Genomic DNA, 22,945 nt, shown 5'->3' with positions numbered 1-22,945 from the left:
CCTATAGGGAAGCGAAAGTTAACACGGGAGCGAGCTTTCCTGATTGGTTTTCGCAAGCCAGACAAAACAAAGTCTCGAGGCTTTTGACTTTAATTAAAACCTTCAGCTCCTGAAGTGTGCATCTTGTAAGTCTTTCTGTTTTGAAGTGGATTTTTAATTAGGGATAATTTAAGTTCTTTGATTAGCGTGCGGCTTTGTTTAAAAAAAATCGGAATTCGGATTGGTTAATTGTAAAGCACCTAAAGCTGACTTTGTATCGAAACATTTTATGACGATACTTTGCCCTAGAATATATCCGTCGAGAAATACGGCGAACTATCCGGAAGAGGTTATAAGAAATGGATCCTTGAAGATTTGTATTTTGGTTTTTCTTGAACTCATTTCGGACGGAAGAGAAATCAGTGCTTTATTTATCAGAGATGACTTCTGAATAACCTTCGATAAGTCTCGGTAAAAAGAAACAGGGTTTCTCAGGTTTGTGCGTTTAGAATCTGTGAAGTAGCCTTTGTTTAGCGTATAGCCCAGTTGCTTCAGTATAACACCATATTTCTTTCATTTGAAGCAAAAAAAAACCTTTGGATAATATTTGAGAATTTGCTGCTTCAATCTGTTTTTATGTTTTTAGGAAATTAATTTCCATGACGTGTTCTTAAAATATGCAGGATATTCTTCTGAATGCCTTGAATTTTCGTTTTGTATAATTTGACAGAACTCTTTTGTATTGTTTAGCTGAAACTTGGATAAGAACTAGTGCATAATTGCATGTTTAAGTTAAGTTATTAGATAAATGGCAATGATAGACATACTTCCATAAAATATATGGTACACTCTACGAGATCTCTGGTTGCCTTATCAAGGCACTAAGTAGAGCTAGACCAAGTTAGCTTTGAAAGATTATTTTACCATTTGTGCACATGAAGCAATAAATAACCTTTCAAAACAAACTTGGTCTAACTACATTAACCTCAGAATCTTGAAAGGCATCCATAGCAAAGGTTAAATCATAGCACTTGCCCATAGCTAAAGTAGCATGATTTACTTAACCTAATATGAGGAGGGGGGGGTTATACAAAGAACTGAACCATAAAGTAATCATACCAAGTGGGTTTGTATGATACACTGATCTAAAATTTGGCTGGCTAGTTTATTTCTCTGTGTGACCTGCAAGTACAGGTAATCCTCAACTTATAACCATATGTTTACTGATTGTTCAAAATTACAACAGTGCTGAAAAAAGTGACAACTAATCCTCACACTTAAAACCATCATAGCATCCCTATAGTTACATGATCAAAATTTGGGCTCTTGGCAATAGGCATATACTTACAATAGTGGTAGTGCCCTGGGGTCATGTAATAACCATTTGCAACCTTCCTAGCAAAGTCCACAGGTGAAGCTTAACACCCACACAATTCATTTCACAACTGCAGGGATTGCTTAACAATCATGACAAAAAGTCATAAAATTAGGCATGAAAAACTGCCTTAAGCAGAAATTCTGATCTCAATTGTGGTTGTAAGTTGAGGACTACCTGTACAGCCAATGTAACAGACTATCTGCACTGATTTATTATGCTTGAGAGGGCTCCGTAATCCACTTTATCATGGCTTAGTGGCTCATGGACTGATGGGGGGGGTGTATCTTGCCTATTGATTGATACAAAACAAAATTTCTTTCAGCAGGGCAGTTTAGAATTGATCATTGCAACAATGGACATCTGATAGTACCTTGCTGATGCTGACTCAATGCCACAATGTATAATGTTTCTATATGGAGTATTCAAGCTACTCAGGAGTAGAATAAAGCCCAGAGTTTTCCTTTGTTTCTGCAACAGAATGATGAGATTGGCTTTTCCATTTATTGGAACACCTTGGGCAACAAGTAGCAATACAAATCAAGCCTCCCCTTGATTAACTCCAAAGCTGGAGCTGAAAAGTAATGATTTGGTTCAAACATAACATTTTTATTTATACGTTATGCTTACAGTCAATGAACCAAGCTATTTTATGTTATAAAGCATATCTGATAACAGATGGAGTTAGAAGAGACCTTGCAGGTCATCTAGTCCAAGCCCCTGCCCAAGCAGGAGACCCTTCGTAATCTCTTTTGTCCTTTTAATCTATACCACTAAGATCTGCAAAAAATAAAATAAAAGGGACACTATACCACTCTATATCAGTTCTGTCATTTTCCAGACCTCCTCATTCCATTTACTTTTGTTCCTAGTTTTCTGGCTCTATCCTAGCTTCTTCCAATAAGCAGTTGGTATTCTATACAATGAGCTTTTTAGTTTTTCTTAATTAGTTTGAGGCTTCCTCCCAATCGGGGAGGTACTTGTTCCATTCAGCCTGATGAATTTTGTAAATATTTCTTTACAATATTTTGTTCTGTTTATATATTGCTGAATCAAAAGAATTCATAGTGGTTTAAAGCAAATCAGATAAAAATACTGTAGAATTAAAATGCAGTGGCAAACATCATTGAAATCAAAACAGTAAACAATTTAGAACAAAAAGAATATAAAAGGTGAAAAAGAAACAATGCAGGCAAATTTTTTTAAAAAAACCAAAGTATTATAATGAACAGGTATTGTATAGAAGCAAAATGAACAGATGAGTGACCTTAAATAATTATTGAGCTTCTTGACAAATTAAGAAATGACTGAATATCCTTTAAAGATATTAAGTCTGTAGCATTTATTTGATGAACCTATCCAAAACAGTGCATTAATAATTGCACTCTTATTAATGTTTGTCTTTTTTACCACTTAAGACATAAACTATATTGTTACATGCAACTCAAGGAAAAAGAGGAAACTGAATGCTAAAAGTATCAGGATGAACTTCTTTGCACAAGAAAGGGGAAGTTGAAACTTTCCTATTTTTTTAAGGAATCAGCAAAATAATAGTGAGTGCATGCCTCAGCATTCCAGTACTACTTATAGAACAGTACTAGAAATACAGATTAAGAATAAAGTCTCCTCCTCTCTTCAACCCATAAAAGTAACTTGTGCTCTTCTATCTGTGAAAGGCTATTTGCAAGATCAAGTCAATAACGTTAATATTTTGAGGAAACTACTTTTAGTATAGTCAATGCACTAAAGGTCTGTCCAATTAGTGTAGTCAGAATAATAGAGAACACAAGAATATAAAAAAAAACTATGCAAACAGCACCGAAATAAATGATGAATAAGAGGAATTGTTTCTGCCCTAATATGTTTCATTGTGTTTGAAAATAATTCTGTTCTAGCATATGTTCTGATCAGAGGTTGACTGCTAAACAAAACAAACAGAACATCTGTTATAATTGGTATCTGTGTTTGCATGCTTACAGTGCTATTTAAGTGAAGTCTGCCAATACCCAGGAGACTTAACATTTTTCTCTACATCCTTTCCATTAAACCTTTATTTATTCTAACCACAAACAGATATGTTACAATCTGTTCCATGTACACCACGCATAGATAAAAGTTCCTGTTTTCTGAGCAGTCCGCTGTCCATAACAGCAGTGGAACCCTAATCAGTTATCTGCAATTCATCTGAAAGTCATATAGTTACAAGTATTATACACAAACCAGATTATTGTTTGGGCCATACAGGTGTGACATCTGATGTGTGTAAGAATGCTTTCTCCTTTCTCACTATTGGTTTGGGATATCTTCCCAGAATATGTCAAATGATAAGAGTCCTTATAGCATTATCCAACCCTGCCAATCACATCTTCAATGCCTATTCAAACACTGCAATACTATATTGTCATATCATTTTCAGGACCTGTCTGAGCAAAGGAATCAGAGATGTTTGCATTTTTTTTCATGTAGTACTCCATAACCTGCAAAATGAAGGAAAACTAGAAACCTAATATATTCCATGATATCACTCTGCATGTAAATTTGCATATCTGCAGTAGGATTGGAATGTTTACCAATACAATGATGCTGAAATAACATTTCTGAGTGTCTAAATAGCCAAGAAAACTTATAAAGGGCATTGCTATTCTTTAATATATTTCTAATAAACATTCTTAAGTAGATATTACTATTAATGTATTTTATGAGGAAAAACTTGCTGTTTGATTTACTGTCCAGAAGAACCTTTATGATAAGTTGTAAGAAGTAGTGATGTAAATTATTCTTTTCCTTATTTATCAGTGTTTTTTTAAATACTTATGTACTCAGATAACTATGGTAAAGTGTTAAAATGTTCTTGCATAAATTGACATTCTAATTCTGCGTTAGCAGAGATTATTCATTGTAGCAGTACAATTATCTTAATCTATGGCAGCAAAAAAATCAGCAGTCATCTGACTGTACATTTCCGACTAACATACCTTATTAAAAAGCATTTTTTTTCCCAGGTTACAGCTTACTTCATCAGATACCTATTTTGCCCCAACATCTACACCAACAGCACTGTTACAGACCTTTATTTAATCTGTATCCACATAACCAAGCTATCTTCACCTCCACCTCACTCCAATTTAAATTTGCATCTGATAAAATGTTGCTCCTGAATGTTTAAACAGATGGTATTTGTTTAACAACAAATCTAACTCTTCAAACTTGTAACAGCACTGAAGGAGTGGTAGTTATGACCAGTTCTTGAACAATCACAGCACTTCTGCAGTCAGTCACATGATTATGATTTTTGATTATCAGTGTCCCATAGTCAAATGATCACCATTTGCAACCTTTCCTGATGGATTCCCACAAGCAAAGTCAATGGAGAAACTTTCAGGAAATCAGAAGTTGTGATTATGTAAAGTCCTTACTTAATGATCTGCATGACCTTTGCTTAATGATGATAACTAGGAACTGCTATCATTAAGTGGGACAATCACATCACATTTTATTACATTACTTTATGATCGCATGACTTAACTATCAAGATTACAGTCCACTTACTATCTGTACCTTTTAATAAAATCTGTTAGTTGGAAAATATGCTACCAGACTCCTTCAGATTTCTAAAGTTATAATCATAATCATTGTTTCTAATTAGAAACTTAAAACATGTATACTTTATATAACTTTTTATCTTTTTTAGATATTTTATTTAAAGGGTAATAATATAGATTTTGTTGATGGAAAACAAGCTACTTGCTTTCCATCTTCTGAATGAATGAGAAAATAATTATCAGTATTACATTTTTTTTCTTTCCTTCATAGATATATTGCAAATAAACATGAAATCAGTGACTACTTATGGTTTGCTTGTTGAATGTTTTTGGTTTGCTCTGTTTTGTGGATCTGCTACACATTTATTGGCTGATAGGTAAGTAACATGAAATGAAAATTTTAAAGACAATGACGTTTAATTTTACAAGAAGTCCTGAAAATGTTTATCCAGTAACCAAACAGATTAACATCCAGTTAGTTTGCCCATTTTTGGAAATTAGCTCTCCTTTCCCTCTGCCTTTTTCTTAAATATAGTTTAGGGATTTATCAATCTTCCATTGTAATTTTGAGACATGGAAAAAGGCACCTTCCTGTTTGACTAATGGAAGTGATTCTTTTGGCAGGAATCAACTGTTAGCAATTCTGTGCTTCTGCCTGCTATTTCAACTAAGTATGTCTGCATCATGAACTTAGGAAAAGATTAAAGTTAGCTCCTATACTCCAGGATTAGAAAACAAGGTTTATTGGCAAAAGAAAATAATAATAATAAAATGTTAAAAGGTAGCCTCTAAAGACTCGGAAGTCAGTAAAACGATTCACTCCTCTATCAGTCTCATCAAATGAACCTGGGACTATACAACACAATTGGCTGATTAGACATTATAGGACTAAACTAATATTATGTTCTTAGATATGTTAGATGCTAGAGTTCAACAATATCTGAAGGCTATATGTTTTGTATTCCTTGTTTTCAAAAGGCCTTGAAGGAGGAAATAATTGCTTTTTGTGGTTAAAAAAATTGGCTGTAAATTAAAATATATGTATCCAGTTTACATTTTCTGATACAATGCTCATGGTTTCTCCAATAAGGGTATTTGCAATTGTATAATGGATTATTATTAAAGTTGTTTTAACACCATAGAACAAATGTAATTATACTTTGTTTAAAAGTACAGTATTAATTTCACCAAAAACTATCAGCACATAATTATTGTTTTATGAATAAGGCTCATGTAGAATTGAAAAAATGTGTTTATTGAATTGCATTATGTTTTTTTCCATTCTAAAATGAAATACCTCAGGTTTTTTTTCAGTATGAATATGACAAATGCTTGTGACATGATCGGACAACATTAGTCTATGTTCATACAACAAGATAATTCACTGTGTAGTTTTCTTAATCTCACTTTTATTAACAAACTACAGTAAGATCACTCATACAACATGAAAACAATTAAACATGGTTCATAAGACACTAGGGAGGGTTTACCTACAAGCTAAGCCAAAGGTAAATATGTCAAACTCATTCTGGCTTAGCATATTGAGTAAATTCAATTCTATCGATCCATATAGAGCTAACTGCATCTTCATCTATATGTTTGTGGTTTCCACTGTAAATGTTGTCATTGTTGGAAACTGAATATTAAGACATGTGTAAATAGTCCTTGATTTACAATTCTTCATTTAACAACTGTTCAAAATTATGCCCCACTGAAAAAAATGACTTATACCCAGTTCTCAAACTGATAGCTGTCCTAAGATCCCTGTGGCATGTGATCAAAATTAGGCTACTTGGCCACTGGCATGTATTTACAGCAGTTGTAGTGTTCTGGGTTATGTGATCATGATTTACACTTTTCCCAAGGGGCATTTGACAAGCAAAGTCAATGGGGGAGCTGGAGTCACTTAATCACCATGTGATTCACTTAATGGCCACAGTGATTCAGTTATGAACACAGCAAAAAAGGTTGTAAAACTGAGATGAATACAATTTAAATACTATTGCCAGAAAGAATGTAGTAGTTTGGAGAGAAATTGTTGGGTTTCTGTATTTTATGTTGCACCTCAGAGGTTATGGCAGATTATAGAAACAAAAAGGAGTGGAGTATATCAGCATTTTGGGTTCAGACAAAAGCCGTTATTTAAATAAGCTAGTCATTGTAAACCAATTTGAAATATGACTTTAATTTGAAGTGTACTGCTAAACTTCACAGTTTGTAGTTACCTTCATAGTTTACAGTTAGCCAAAAAAAAAAAAATCCTTGATAAAGCATTATGTGTGAACTATACCAGGAAAATGTTACTACTGAAGTGTTATGCCTTTGGAATGTTAGTATCTAAAAAAATAATTTTAATGTATGTCAATTAGTGTACATTTAAATGACAATAAAGTTAGAATAACTTTCTAAATATTCTTTCTAAATATTTTATGTTTCAGTATTCATCATAAATGGGAAAAATTATACTTAGTTCATCATTGGCCAGTGACTGTATGCATGGTAAGATCTTCTTAAATGGCTGTAGTTACTTTGCTATCTGTATGCCTATATTAAAATATTTATTTTGCTGTATCATGAAGAGGATGCAAGAGATAAGAAGAATTATTGAGATCTTAAACTTTGGCCGCTGCACATGGCTAAATATCTATATTTAACCATGAGGAATTGTTCTGAATTTTCAAATAATTTTAAAAATCAGACCTTGCAAAGAAGGTAACGTTTAGAAGAATTAAGGTATTATTTATTGAAACCAGATGCCAATCTCAAAGTGACATGTACACCTTTAAAAAAATAGTTTCCTGTCACTGACTTACACAAATTCAAATAAGATTATCCACATTGAAACAATGTGAGAAGAGGTGGATCTCAGAATATCATCTTCTGAAGTTGGAGAAATATGTCATGTTTTCATTTTTAATTCAGTTGTTTCAGATGTAATAAAAAGCAATGTCCAATATCACAGCACAAACAGTATTACATTTTATTATAATAACAGTAATAATGGTAATGTGTCCCATAGGAAGGGATCACAAAATGTTAATAAGTCACATTAATATTTATAGCATATGAGATTCTTGGATGTTATACAAATCAAAAAAAGAAACCCAATTAAACTTATACCCATATCAGCATAATAAACCTCCTAAAAACTCATAAAACTGGAAACAGCAACCGCCTAAGCATTACTTTTTCAATCCCCAGATTGTTCACAGATATAATTAAAGCAAAAGAAACAGTAAATCCGTACAACTCCTTTACTATGCTCCCATTCCAGAGCCATCAGGAAATCATCCAGACTAAATCTTGCTAACCCCAAGAATATCCTTACTGCAATCCCAGAAAGGTCCATACTGCACTGCTGTCCATACAGGTGTAAGGCATATGATATTTTAAAGGCTGTGATTTGTGATTCCCTTGGCTGAAATTCCAGGCCTACAAATATCATCTACTACATGGCAGCTTCCTTAGTTAGTACACAAGATGCAGTTTACTGTAATTGTTAAGGCACAAGGGTAGTAATTGGGAGGCTGTGAGTTCTAGTCTCGTCTTAGGTACAAAGTGAGCTAAGTGACCTTGGGCCAATCACTTTCTCTCAGCCTTAGGAAGGAAGCAGTCACAAACCACTTCTGAAATCTTGCCAAGAAAACTGCAATTGCCAGGACTCAAACTGATCTGAAGACACACAAGCGTGTGCATATAAACAATGTGCATGTGTGTGTGCATGTAAACAGTTTATATGTCCTGCAGTTTTTCCCCTTTTTTCACTGCTGTCATAGTGTTGACCAATTGAATTCTTTTATTCCTTATAACTTTGGGTAAACCCAGTTGATGTTTGACCTGTAGACCACTAAGGGAGAGCAGAAAATTATAGTTTTTATATTGTGATTGCTATGTAGTGGTTTTCTGGATTTTCACTGGGTAAGAAATTTTCATATCATCAGGTGACAGAAGCATAACAGATGAGTCCTTTTTATTATGCTTTCAATTACATATGTTAAGTGGAGGACAGATTCATCCATTTCAGGGTTTTTATAACAGCTTAACTCAACCTATGTAGAAAAAGGAAAAAGGGGACTCAGAAATTGGAACTCCAGTCACTCTTGCAACTAAATCCATACTGCAGAATAGGCACTGAATAGACCCCATTACCTGGAAGAAAGTGGTCCTACAATAGACGTATCAGATAAATGGGGGCTGAGCATATTGCCACTATTTACTGCATCACTTCATGCTACCTCCATGGGTTATCTGGATGGAAGTTCTTGAGCTCAGACTCAGGATTTAAGACATCTTTTGAATTCTTCAGTTGTGTGTTGACAAAATATGCGTACTGGCCTGAAGATATATCTAGTGGAAATAATGGGCATCTTGTGGATGCAGCCTAAATAGTTTCATTCCATGAATACATCTATTGTCTGTGCAGAAAGCGCCTTTATTTCTTGCTTGTAGCTTTTGACATGGGGAGTCTAATGTCTTTCAAATTACCTCTTTCTTAGGAAAGTCTAGTTTTCAGGCTCAAACAAATCCAACTATAAACAGCTTTGATATCCTGCAGTGAAACCTACTTATTTTATTGGTGGGTGAAATTAAAAAAAGAAGGGCTGTTAGAAACTTCTTGTTTCTTTACATCATAAAAGGAGAAGCATATACTGTACAGGAAAATCCTGTCATCTTATATTAAGAAGTTAAGATTCATCATCTGTGTTTCCTTTTGTTCTTGCTGTAAGATTTGAAGCAATTAAAAATATGTGAATTTCAGGTGAGCAGAAAATAATCTTGGGAATTGCTAATATTAAGAACTGAAACACATTGAGTATTTCAATGGGGAATTTACCAGAACCTCCATTATAAAGATACATATACCACCTAACCTAATACAAAAGCTGGAATAAAAGTAGAGTCTTCACATTCTTTTGGAATAGACCTCCTGCTGTACTTTGACATTTGCCCTGCTACATTGTTCAGCACTGATAGACATTGAGATCCCCAAAACCTACAAGGTACCACGTGATAATATTGGTTACTTTGTAGAAAAGCCAAGCTATATCTCCATTCACTGACTATTGTGAGCATATCTTTTCCATTAGACTTTTTGTTAAGCTTCAGAACTGCTTCTCTGAACTGTACTGTTGATCAGAATACTTGGAAATATTTTCTGCTTTTAAGTGTCTCTGATGCCATAGTCAAGGACTGAGCTCTTGAAAGCAATGAATTTCCCCACTTATTTTCTACCGCAAAATTGGCTGAATTCCTGCTCTTCTCTTGCCAAAATAAATGTAACACTTACTGTTGACTGCAAATGGATTTGAGTTTGTTTTTAATGAAGGGTATTCTGCTAGTTCAATGAAATATTGGTGAATATGAAAAAATGGCAAGCATTTTATGACTCATATTTAAAGTAGCCTAAGAAATGTTTTGAGGAAAAAACAGTTGTGATAGGATTTACAACTTTCTTTTATCATATGAAAAATTGCCTGCCAGAGGGTTTTGTTAAACAATTACTACTTTTTACAGCATTCTGCAATTCTAACATGGGAGTATTGCCTTCCTTAAAAACCAGGTAAGAAGATTGTTTACTTTTAAACCACAGTTTTTACTTAAATATTGCCATATTCTAAACCAACTTAAATCGTAATGCAAAAGTAGGAGTTTGGTAGCTAGATGGTGCACTGCATGCTCTGAAAGGTAGGGGCTGCAATGGGTAGTGAGATGGAGTTGAAAGGGGGGGGGACTTTTTAAAAATGACATAGTTTTTATATACTAGACCTAGATGGGGTTCTAATTCACTCCTCCCTACCAAAATGGTTTGGATCTATATGTTCTCCATTTCTGGATTTCAATTAAATTGTCTTACGTGATAGTCTTCCACATAAGAGCCAGCTACAGCCATTTTTAAAAATAGGAAAGCATTTATATTTAGAAAATAACTTTTTAAAAGAAATTAATAATTTCATAGAAAAAGGATTCAATTTCAAAGCATTTATTTGCTATATCTGTATGTTATATCAGAAAGTTTTGCAAAGCTCGCAGTCAATATTAACATAAAATACAAGCAACCATTTCAAAACTAATAATTACCTTTCCAATATTATAAATAAAATTGACAACTTCAGAATAATGTGAAATAATATTCAGAGACATGCACATGTCCAATTCCAACCTTCATTCAGAACAACATTGTAAGGGTGGTTAATTTTTATTTGGTCCCAGATGTCATCTTACATGCATGGTGACCATTGCAGTGAATGTGGTCAGAAAAGGTTTGCAAGGCTAAAAGGGTTGTTTTTAATATAAGGAGTAAGTAGAATATTTTACTTATCTTAGTAGTAAGCTAAATGCTTCTAAAAAGCGCTAAAGAAAAAAAAAGCCTTGACAAATAGGGACCATGTCAGAATAACACAGAGTTAGTTTCTTTTTTTTTATTAAAAGTTTTAAAAAAGGTTTTACAAATATTTACCTCCCCTCTCTGACCCAAACCCACCTTCCCCTCCAACCTCCCCCCCCCGACCTCCCAGAGCAAATACAGGGTATAAATCTTTAAGAACCATATTCTAAAATAAACTAACAGACTTTAGCATCATCCCCCACTTGTACTTTAACTCGCCTTTTGTTAAGCTAACTCTAAACAGGTTATGTCATTCCTTGCTGATTCAATCATAGGCTATCTGGAGTTTCTTAGTCCCATATTTATTTTGAATATAATCAATCCATCTTCTCCACTCCTGCTTATATTTCTCGTCTGAATGATCCTTGAGGTATGCTGATATTTTAGCCATCTCTGCTAAATTTGTTACTTTTAATGTCCAGTCTTGAATAGTAGGCAGATCTTCCTTCTTCCAGTATTGTGCCACCAACAGTCTTGCTGCCATTGTTAGGTTCAAAATCAAATTAGTCTCTATAACAGTACAATCAGTAGTTATACCTAACAAGAATAACTGAGGGGTAAACTTTATCCCCTTTTTAAGGATATTTTGCATAATCCACCATATTTTTATCCAAAATGCTTTGACCTTTTTACAAGTCCACCATATATGATAATACGTAGCATCAGCACAATCACATCTCCAGCATTTAGGTTGTAGGTTCGGATACATATAAGCCAATTTTTTAGAATCTAAATGCCATTTTTAAAACATCTTGTAGAAATTCTCCCTCAGATTTTGGGCTTGCGTAAATTTTACATTTCTTACCCAGGGTTGTTTTCTTAAAACCAGAAATATACAACTGGTTTCAAACACCCATGGCTTATCAGTCCATTTTGTCATTAAATGGAATACTTCATATGACAAAGTATTAATTCAAATGAAGATAATTTTAGATAAATTGTATATTAATAATTTTAGATAAATTTCAAATTACTCTGATTTTATCAACTTTTTTTTTCTAATACTAGGTATTCTGAAGAGGCTATTTTCAAATAGTTTACCAGTGTTTTTATTTTTATGAAAATGGGACCAATTTTCTGGGGTTTCCAGTATTAGCACTTCTTGATGAAATAAAGCTTGCTAATAGTATCTCCATATAATTTTACTGGTTTGAGATTATAGCACAGCAGATGTAGAACCAAATCCTTCACCACTCAGTCTTCATACACATTCAGTGTAACATTCCAGAAAGAATGGTAGCTGGAAAAATTGCATCAAACTGTATTGTTGGTTTTTTCTCCCAGTTACAATATGGCCTATGAATAATTATAAATGAGATGAATACTATTTATCAGCTTCAACTATTAGGCCATTTATGGGAAGGTATTTTCTAAAATAATCCACAAAGGCCTGCACAGTCTAAGTCCAGATTATTTAAAAGAGGTATCTTTGGGATACCTCCTTGGTTGACTGTCACATTCAGTGTCTCACTAAAGTTAATTGAAGAGACAACGCCTGCGGGATGCAGGGTCTCCCCAACCAGTGGTCCACTTCACGGTCCCAATTCCTAAGACTGCTTCCCAATGAAACACAAAGGCAGCAGTCTGGATAAAGTGGCAATCTCTGTCTTGTTCAGAGTGCGTATTTATTAGAAAAAGTTAGTTACAGTGTCATCAAAAAGGAACGTATCAAAAGGCATATATAATCACACATGGCATAAGTAAACTAATAAAAGTTCACAGCATTCTACAAATCACATCATGCAAGGGGTGGGCAAAAGGGGGAACAGAAGATTTACAAGCTGCATGGCATTGAGAGGGGGAGAGAGGGGATAGAAAGTTATAACTCAGCATAGGGGGGAGAAAGGGCATGTGTGGGAGTAGCTGGTTCACATAGTTCTTGTTACATGAGGCTGTATTTATGACCGTTAGGCCATAAAGATGTTTTTCTGGTGCAAGGTTGTTCATCCCTGTGTATTTGTGTTTCAGATAGCAGAGGCTTGTCCTGCACATAAACACCCGGAATGAATTCCAACACTTTCTTATCTTTGACACGGCCTTGGTAAATTTCCACTAGGTTCTTAATTCAGATAGCTTTGTCTATTCTTCTTTGTTCCTAGCTATTTTACCTAGCCTGTTATGGCGACAGTTTGGCTCCCACAGTTAATTAAGTGTCTTTTAAATTAATAAGTAAAAAAAGGACTGCTGTGTTCCAAAAATAAACATTATTCTTCCACACTATCTTTATTTACTTGAGCACTGTTGAACTACATCAAGACTCTGTAAGTATTATTGTAGATAAAAAAATATAATGATGGATAAGAACATTCCAGGAAGAAACTGTCCCTCTTTCTAATTCATCAGGAAACGATTAGCTTAAATTACATTCTGCTTTTTTTTCTGGACAATGTGTTGGAATACTCAGTTTGAGATTGCCCACCATCATATTTATCTTGTGAACAGGAACTTTGGCTATATTTTGCAGATGTTGTGAGGTTGTCTGTCAGCCCAATTGGATATTGATGATTTCTGTTGTTTTTTTTCCTTAAAACACTCACCTTCTAGGGTTGTACAAAAGTTTGACTCCAAGGTCTAAATCAAAACAAATAGATTGAATTCATGCTGAATCATTACATCAGATGCCTCAATCAAATCTGAGACAAATTGAAACAACAATCAGAATTAATAATTTGAATCACAGCTGAATTAGACCCTATTTTTCCCATTCTGCATAAAAATGGTTTTCCTTTAATAGCCCATTATTTTCTCTAGATGAACGAAATGAATGCAAAGAACCACCAATGTACTGGACAATCCATGGATTCTGGTAAGGTATAAATTTAGGAGAAAAAAATCTTGTATTGCTAGTCTTTCTAAGTTCATAGTATCTTATATTTGAAATATTCTGGTCTGATGCCCATAGAAGGTGAAAGTTTTTATTATATGATAAATGATTTTTTAAAATAAATGATTTGTTATTATAAATAATCTATGGTAATCCATGAATCAAAACACTTATACCAGGATTTCTAGGTAAATTAAAATTTAATATTCCTTTTATATTTATAAATAGTTTGGTTTATTTACTGGGATTTGTTTGTCTCCCAAAAAAGGAAGTTATGGAATCACTAATTGTACATCTCTATGCTAAATTGCTATGAGATTACATTATATAATTTTTTTTATGTTCTCAATTTTTTTAACCTTTATGATATCGAATAAGGTACGTACTATATCATCTGTCCTTAACTCTTCTCAAGACAATCCTGTGATGTCTCCCATTTCACAAGATGTATATTAGAGAAGGAGAATGCATTCCACTACCATTAAGAACAGTTGGGTTTTCACCCTTTGCACTCTTTTGTTCTGCTTCTTCCCCAGGCCTGATAAAGCTGCAGAATGTAATAGAAGTTGGCACTTCAATATATCTGAACTTAAGGTATGAATCAAATAAATTGTAGGTACTGAGTACTTGAAGAAAAACTATAATAATAATTAAGTCAAGAATTTGACTGGACTCAGAAAAGCTTTAGGGTATTCTGCCAAAGTGGTATTATTTATTAATACATTTCAATCAGCAAACGTTTATTACCAAACCAGGAACTAGAAAAAGAGGATGAGTCATTCATTTTTGAGTCCCTTTTTAAATAATTTGCAGAGTTGCTTTACAAGTTCCAATATTACCATAATCACATGTTAACTAAAGCTGTTGTGTGAAGTATTTTATAGATACGCGGCTATTTTATACAGCCAGTTGGATGTAGTGGTTAAAGTTCTGGTTAAAAATCAAGAGGTTATGAGTTCTAGTCCTACTTTATACATGAAAGGGGGCAGTCACTCTCTCTCATTCCAGCTCACCTCACAGGGCTGTTGTGGAGAAAAGGTTATGTTCTCCATCTTCAATTATTTATAAAACAATAAAGAGATTAAAATCTAATAAAATAAAATGAAACATTCATTGAAAAAATCTAGATGGAGTTTGCATCATATCCTTGCTTTTTAATTTTATAGGTTTTTTTATATTGCTAGGATTTTATGGAAGACATGAACGAATATTGGCCAGATGTACTACATACAAACCATACTTATTTATGGTGAGTTGTGTCACATTTAACCCTATTGATGGCTTTGTATAAATGCTTAATTTTAGTTGCCTTTCTAAATGAAACACCCTAGGTAACAATAGGAGTCAGATATGCAGATAATACAAACTATGGATTTCTGACGATTAGTTTGTTTCAGCATTCATGGTTTCTCAAATAACATACTGTATTTAGACATATAGATGGTATTTTTGACCCTCACGAGAGTTCAACTATAAAATTCAGTTTTAATGTTTTCAGTCAAACTCATCTTTAAGAACATTTAGTTAAAATTTATGGCACTAATTATGTCCTGTTACATTATTTTGTAAAGTATCCAGTATATTGATTATGAAAAGAAATCCATTAAGCTTGTATTATGTTTAATACACTGACTGTACTGTGAGTACTTTGGCTCCAATTCTATAAAGCTAATTTGGAGCATGACAAATACTGTCTTGGCACATTAACATAAATGTATCTTTAACTAGGATTATTAACTGCCCTTTGCAGCTACTGCACAATTCCAGAAAAAGATACAACTCACATGTTTCAGAAAAAGGTGCTGTGTTCATATCCCTGTACTCTTCAAAGCAACTTTTTGGAATCAAATCTGAATAATTTCAGAGCTCTAGTATGCAATATCCATTGATTCCCAGTAAAGAAAGGTAAAAGCTTCCCCAAGCTCTACCTGATTTTGGGAGACTACATGAACATATCCATGTAAGATTTCTTCTAAGTACAATTTTGACTGCACCTTTTTGTGCTTATTTTAAAAGATGAACAAATATATTGTACCAATGACAAGTAATTTTTAAGCACTTGGGAAAGTGCTTAAAAAGTATGAAGAAGTAATCTGACTGCATCATCGTTCAGATCCTTAACCTTAATTTGCTGCATCATTATGACTGCCTTTAGCTTTTCTGTTTAAAATAGAAGTACATATAACAAAAGCCCAAACTAGACATTAAAGGAAAATGAGTTAATACTTTATTATAATCTCTCTACTATACAAAAATAACCCCAGACTGCTTGCCTTTTCATGGGAACAGATAAATAAGGTTCTATGGCACTTAAAAAGGGGGGTGGGGAAAAATCTCTTGGACCTGTGGAGCAATTCAGGCTAATCCCCCATTTGAGACTCCGCTCTGCCTGGCTAGACGTTTCCCAATAATATATAGCCTATTACTATGTAACTCTTTAAAGAGCCACAACTTTCCCAGAATCAGAGTCACTAGAGAGTACAGTCACACAATCCCTGGAGCATGTGCTTTGTTGAGCACAGGAGTGTAAATGTAACACCTATTTCCAATTTACTGAAGCTGCTTTAAACACTGCAAACAGGTACTATATTCATACTCCTGTAAACTGCAAAGCTCATTTTCCAAATCATTTCTAAAATACTACATAGCCCTAACATGAAATAACAATTAAGCGAAGATTTTTTTGAGAAATGGCTGTTTATGTATTATCCTCATTTATACAGCTGCATATCGTTCAGTTGAAATTAAGTAATTATTTTAATATTATTTGTTTATGGAACATGCACACTACCTTAGTTTGAGTGGGTTCTAAGCAGATTGTAAGTAACCACATTGCAGCAATGTGGCCCACTTGCAGGGCAAATGCAATTCCACATTGGTAGTAACCACAATACCATAAAGCACAAATATATGAACACAGCATTAAAAGTAAGGAATTATGAATGAAAAATGCAGACTACATTATAAGATGCCATATATTTTGTTTAAGTCTGCCTCATGAATACAGCCCACCAGGAAAAAAAATGAATGCTTTAAGACTTGAACAGATAAACTGATTTGTCTTCTGTTTTATACTAGAACTGCTTTTATTTTTCTGATTTGTAACCTTGATGGGAAGTAAAGTTTCCGTACTGACATTTTTCACTGAAAAAATGTATTCAACAATTAACCTTTGTTATTCTGTGTGTCCATCAAGTTGGTAGCAATGTCCTTGATATGCTACAAAATGACTATTTGTTAAGCACAAGGACAAGATTGTTTTCTTTTCATTTGATAAAGTAAAAACAAAGCTTTTCTTTACACTTTGTGGTTTCCATAGTTTCCAGTTCCACACGAAAAATGACTGCAGCATGTCTTCTCTCAAATGCTAAGTTTTCTTGCTTTTGAAAAGCAAATTCAGAAGACTCCAAACTGTTTCTGGTGTCTTAACCATCACACCTTCACTTCTCTTGTCATTTAATTTAAATTATTCATAAAAGAAATCCTTTTCTCAGCAGAAAGAGACCTATCCAAGACATTCATATATACTAAGGGGATAATTTTATATATACAAAGGAGTTTGGAAAATACACATTTAGAGTACCATTTACAGCAGGGGTGTCAAACTCAATTTCATTGTGGGCCGCATCAGGGTTGTGTTTGACCTTGGGGGGATGGGCGGACATGGCCAGGATGGGCATGACCAACGTTTGACATTGCTCATGCTGGTGGCCAGGGCGGGGCTGAGGGGACCCATTGCCTCCAGTGAAGGAAGGCGTGACCAGGGAGAGCGCCAAACTCTTGTCCTCTAGAGGACCCTTGCCGTCTGCTGGTGGCCAAGTGCTAAGGCAGGAATTCCTCCTTCCTTCCTTCCTTCCCTCTTTGTTCTTTCTTCTTCCTTCCCCTCTTTCCTTTTGCCTTCCTTTCTCTCTTTCCATCTTCCCATCTTTTTCCTTGTCTTTCCTCTTTCCTTTCTCCTTTCCTGTCCATTCTTGGATGCTTAAATGCAAAAGGGGAAACATTTCTCCTTTTGTTTTGTTTGGCCTTCGGGTCCCATATTTGGCATGGATGGCCTTCTGAAACCTTCTGCCAGCCAAAACGGAGCCCGGGGGCCATACACATTTTCACTGGCAGAGGCACTGCGGGATGGTCCTTCACCGTTTCCATTTAATTCTTCCCTGCGGGCCAGAATTAAGCACCCTTGATTTAGAGCATCCCTAAGGAATAATAGTTTGAGTTGCGCTGAGTTCATTGGAGTTGAGCTGTCAAAATATTTAAATAAATAATAAATAAGCTATAAAGAAGTTACAGTGGCAAAACATGCATTATCATACAGAAATGTAAAGATATTACCTATCATTAGATCTGTTATATCTAACTGTATCTCTTAAGAAGAACAATTACTAAAGCTGGCTTTATGCTTGAATTTCTAGATTTCCAATGCAATGAGCAAAGTGGTAGAATCTTGACTAGACTCACAATTGAGATTTTCTTCTCAAATAAATATTAGAAGATTACAGAATTTTTGTATAGTTTTCCAAATACATTGGTGTTTCAAGATACTAGTTATTTTTTAACCTTTTTTTCTTTACATAGGAGACATGAATGGGAAAAACATGGGACATGTGCAGCTGAGTTAGAGGCTCTTAACTCACAAAAAAAGTATTTTCAGAAGACACTGGAACTCTATAGAAAAATTGACCTTAACAGGTGGGAAAATTATTTTCTCAGAGTCACTACTACTCTTACTATATGTAAGACTCTCTGTTAAGGAGTATGCAGTATTTCATTATTTACAGAAATAAAAGTGGTTATTATATCCTGAGTCTGCCAGGTATGTAGGGCTTAGTCTAATGCTTCCTTAAAGGTTAGAAGTTGAAAAATATTTGTTCAGGGAAGTTGCTGATACATAACAAAAACATTATACCATCACTTAGTCTTGAATCTATTGGTATTGCTGAGATCTCTCATGAGTCTCTTGTGTTGGTGGGAAGATCCCAACTCTAGGTATTATAGCAGTGATTCAACCTGTGATAACAACCAGTTCGCTGAGCTTGCACTTTGCACGCTCATGCAGTAGGTTAAAACAAAGCTAAAAAACCTACCTTCTACTGCAGCTGAGGCGTGCCAAAACAGCTGAGGTGCAGCAATCTGTTTGCTGCGCCTTTCAGCTGGGCTAAAAAACAAGTAAGTATAGGTGAGTACAGACATCACTAAGTGCCAGTCCAAGACAATTCTGGCTGTAAGCATTTGTTCTGTATGTGATTATCAAATATAAATATTAAATGAACATGAGAAATTTAGATATTGTGGATCAATAAATGAAATGCAATTCCTCAAATTAGTCATAAATATCAAACAAGAAACCATTATATGTGTGCATATACAGTATCCTTGAGACAGATAATGAAGAAGACTGGAGATAACACAGCATTTTGGAAAAATAGTCTCAGTTGGCATAATTTGAAATATTTTGTAAATACTCAATTCTTGTAGGTTGCTAGCTATTTCTTTTCAATTTCCTCTCTGATGGGACATCGTAAAATATGCACAATTACTGTACTACTGTATTACTGCATTTGGTCAAACTACATAAACTAGAAGCTTTGTCTAGAAACCTGTCTGCCATAACACATTTTCCTAATAAAGAGCTTTCAGGGCTCCAAGCATTCCCTGAAAGATACAGCAGGAATTTTCAATCTGTTTTTAGAAAATTGATGTCATGTAATGTTTGTCAGTGTACAATGTATAAGTAGCCCTAAAATGAGTGGGTTACTTTATGAACATTGTAAGGTTTCACTTATTCTATGGATTATCAATTCAGCATTATTACCCCAATGTTCCAGCTATATACAATAGGCCTTATAACAATTTTAAGAGAAAGTGAGCAGCAAAATGTAATGCTAGTCAAACAATGTTGGACATACTGTGTAGACATAGAAGATTTCAAGAATTTGACTTCTTGAAGTCTTATATGTGTTTTCTATGTAATCTTTTACATGTGGGAAAATAATGATGAATCTCTCTGTTGTTTAATTGTATATAGTGAATTCTGTCTTTTTAATGCTTGATAAGAGTTCTTTCTCTTTCAGTGTTCTCTCGAAAGTTGGGATAACGCCAGGCTCTACTTACTATCAGGTGAGAGAAAAGGTCACTCTGCATTGCATTCTGCAAAACTGTAGCCTTTAATTGTCGTTGTATAATACTTAGTGGTGACGAGAATCTAATTAAGTCTTTCCACTGAAGAATTCCATTAGAAGAACAAACATATCTAATCAAAATTCATTTCAGGAAATTTAAGAGTTAACTTTGGGAAGAAGTATGAAAAGAGACAATTCTATTACAAATGCAGACTTTCATCTCACAACTTGTGTATTATTATTTTTCTTATTTTCATACAGAGTTTTCATAATTCTAGACTATGAAAACACATCTTTTGTTAAACAGATGCTTTATTCTTTTTATATTATTTATTTCATGCTTAAATCTTCAGCTGACAGTCATCAAAGAAGCTCTTGAAAATTTTTACAATATAATGCCAAAGATTCAGTGTATTCCTCCTGAAGAGGTACATATTTCTCTTAATGCCTGTCTAGTTAATATTTAATCATTCTTTTTTAAAAAACATTGTTTTAATATTTGGAAGTTGAAGATTAAATACATTAGTTATTTAATCATTCTTTCAGATATTTTTCAATACAGACTCATCAGTCTGCCCTCAATAATGATGAAAATCCCTCCCTCCCTCCCTCCCTCTGCCTTTCTTTCTTTCCATCTGTCCAGATTTAGACTTTAAATGGGAAGTAAAAATGAAAGAAAGTTAAAACTGCACGTAGCTAGCTTTCATATGATTTAGGTTTATGGCAATATGTAGATTAAATATTTCTTTTCAAATGTGCCTTTGTAGGTTTATATTTCAGATCAGTTAGTTTAAAATAACTTTTAGATGATATAGAAAATATGAATGCTGAGGTCTTTTTTTGGACTTCACCTAGTGACATTTTTGGTTACTTTGTTTGCCTGTTTCATTGATGAGGTGGCAGCCAATGCCATTTGGAAAACTGATTCTGTCAATTCTCATTTGTGGTATATTTGATGAAGGGGCCCTACTTGAGAAAACATTTTCTAAAGTTCTACCTAAGTAGAAAATGCATTGCCTTTTGCATCTGTTGACAAAAACTATATTGAGGTCTATTTTAGGTATATGGTTTTTAAAATATTTTCAAGGAACAGCTTCATTCTGAATACTTTTAATGCCATTTATAACAGCAATAAAATACAATTAAGAAATCAATATGCATTTTTAAGTACAGTTTGTTTATGTAGAAGGTTGCTGACTTTTTTTCTATTGCTGGGAGTTCTGTTTTGAGCAAAATAGTTCATAAAATTTACTGCAGTATGTCAAAATAGACTTAATTTATATCTTGACCATCTATTTCTGATCTGAAAAAAAACAGCATTATTCCAAGTAGTAGATATTAAGTGGTGTAGGGTTTCCTGCCTAGGCAGGGGGTTGGATTAGAAGACCTCCAAGGTCCCTTCCAACTCTGCTATTCTATTCTATTTTATTCTATTCTATTCTAAGATTATTGTGTTCTTTGGTAACTATAAATGTAGAGTATCATGCAGCTGTAACTGTTGGCTTCTGAAGATTAAATTCATTCTGCTGAACTGTCAACCACTGAAATATCATAATTTCTTTATAAACTTTCCTATATACTTTTTCTACAGTGTTGTTTTGTTTTCCTTCTTCAGGGACGGCTACAAGTAATAGGCCAGATTAAATTCTGCTTTACCAAGGAGTTTACTCTGAGAAATTGTACAGAGGAACAATCTGGTTTATCTTCTGCACTTGAAGACAACTTTTACAGATCAGAGGATCTGTCAGTTTGTAATGATACTCTGACTTATTACTCTTCACATATGAAAACCTACAAACATTTTGTTGCAAATGTTGTTGTAATTTAGGAAAGTTGAACTTTTTAAAATTCTGGTGGGGAACAATTATGCATTAGATTTATATAGCAGGGCATCTGTGAAGCTAGTATTAAGAACTTTCTTTGTGTTTTGATTGATGACTGTGATGACTGCTTGTTTCGCTAAAATTGCTGTCCATAGTATATGATGTATTCTTTCTTCAATAAAATTGGCTTATTTTTCACTTTTCTCAATTTATTGGGTGGTTGTTTTTAAATCAATATCAATTTCAAATAATTGCAATCTGTTAGTGATCTGTAGTGTTTGTGTCAAATTTATTTATCTGCCAATTTTTTGTTTTTGCATAAATGTGTACCAAATACAAGATTGTAGGAATTCATTAAGAAAAAGTCAAAGAACCAGAACAGTAAATGGCCATCCTTTGGAGCCGTATATTATATATTTAAAAAACCCAAAACAAATGGTAAGCATATAACTGCCTGGCTTCGTACAACAACCAAACAGGACAGTTAGGATTTCAGAAAAAAACAATTGCAACCAGCCTGCCTTCCATTGAAGACCTGTATCCTTCACGAGCCAGAAAAAGGACTGAGAAAATATCTACAGACTCCTCACATCCTGGATATAAACTGCTTCAACACCTCCCCGCAGGATGCTGCTATAGAGCATTGCAAGCCAAAACAACTAGACACAAAGATAGTTTTTTCCCTTGTGCCATCTGCTAAATGCCTTATAACCACAATACTGCCTTATGTCTAAGGATATTTATCCATGGCTATGAGTATGGCTATATTATTATTATGCTTCTCATCTTTTCTACTATTTTCTATTCATATCTTATGATTATATTACTTTGCTGTTTCTATGTACACTGAGAACTTATGTACCAGAGACAAATTCCTTATGTGTCAATCACATAATCA

General features: G+C 34.1%; 1 protein-coding gene across 4 annotated transcripts; it reads left to right on the top strand.

The window, feature by feature from the left end:
* Nucleotides 1–22,250, top strand: LOC116507392 (ribonuclease T2-like). 4 transcript variants are annotated; one of them, XM_032215488.1, is made up of 12 exons: nt 1–125; nt 289–450; nt 3,428–3,616; nt 5,168–5,273; nt 7,335–7,395; nt 14,033–14,087; nt 14,642–14,699; nt 15,290–15,354; nt 18,681–18,794; nt 20,177–20,222; nt 20,578–20,652; nt 21,840–22,250. In XM_032215488.1, exons 5-12 carry the CDS (start codon nt 7,347–7,349, stop codon nt 22,050–22,052), a joined length of 675 nt encoding a protein of 224 aa, XP_032071379.1. In that variant the 5' UTR covers nt 1–125; nt 289–450; nt 3,428–3,616; nt 5,168–5,273; nt 7,335–7,346; the 3' UTR covers nt 22,053–22,250. The 4 variants fall into 4 exon arrangements, with proteins under 4 accessions (XP_032071379.1, XP_032071380.1, XP_032071378.1 ...); XM_032215489.1 differs by lacking the exon at nt 3,428–3,616; XM_032215487.1 differs by lacking the exon at nt 3,428–3,616 and having other exon boundaries at nt 289–474.
* Nucleotides 22,251–22,945: the final 695 nt, after the last annotated feature.

The sequence above is a fragment of the Thamnophis elegans genome, chromosome 4 (genome assembly GCF_009769535.1).
Source record: "Thamnophis elegans isolate rThaEle1 chromosome 4, rThaEle1.pri, whole genome shotgun sequence".
NCBI lineage: Eukaryota > Metazoa > Chordata > Lepidosauria > Squamata > Colubridae > Thamnophis > Thamnophis elegans.
The sequence above is the reverse complement of the archived record's forward strand: the minus strand, read 5'-3'. Positions and strand labels throughout refer to the sequence as shown.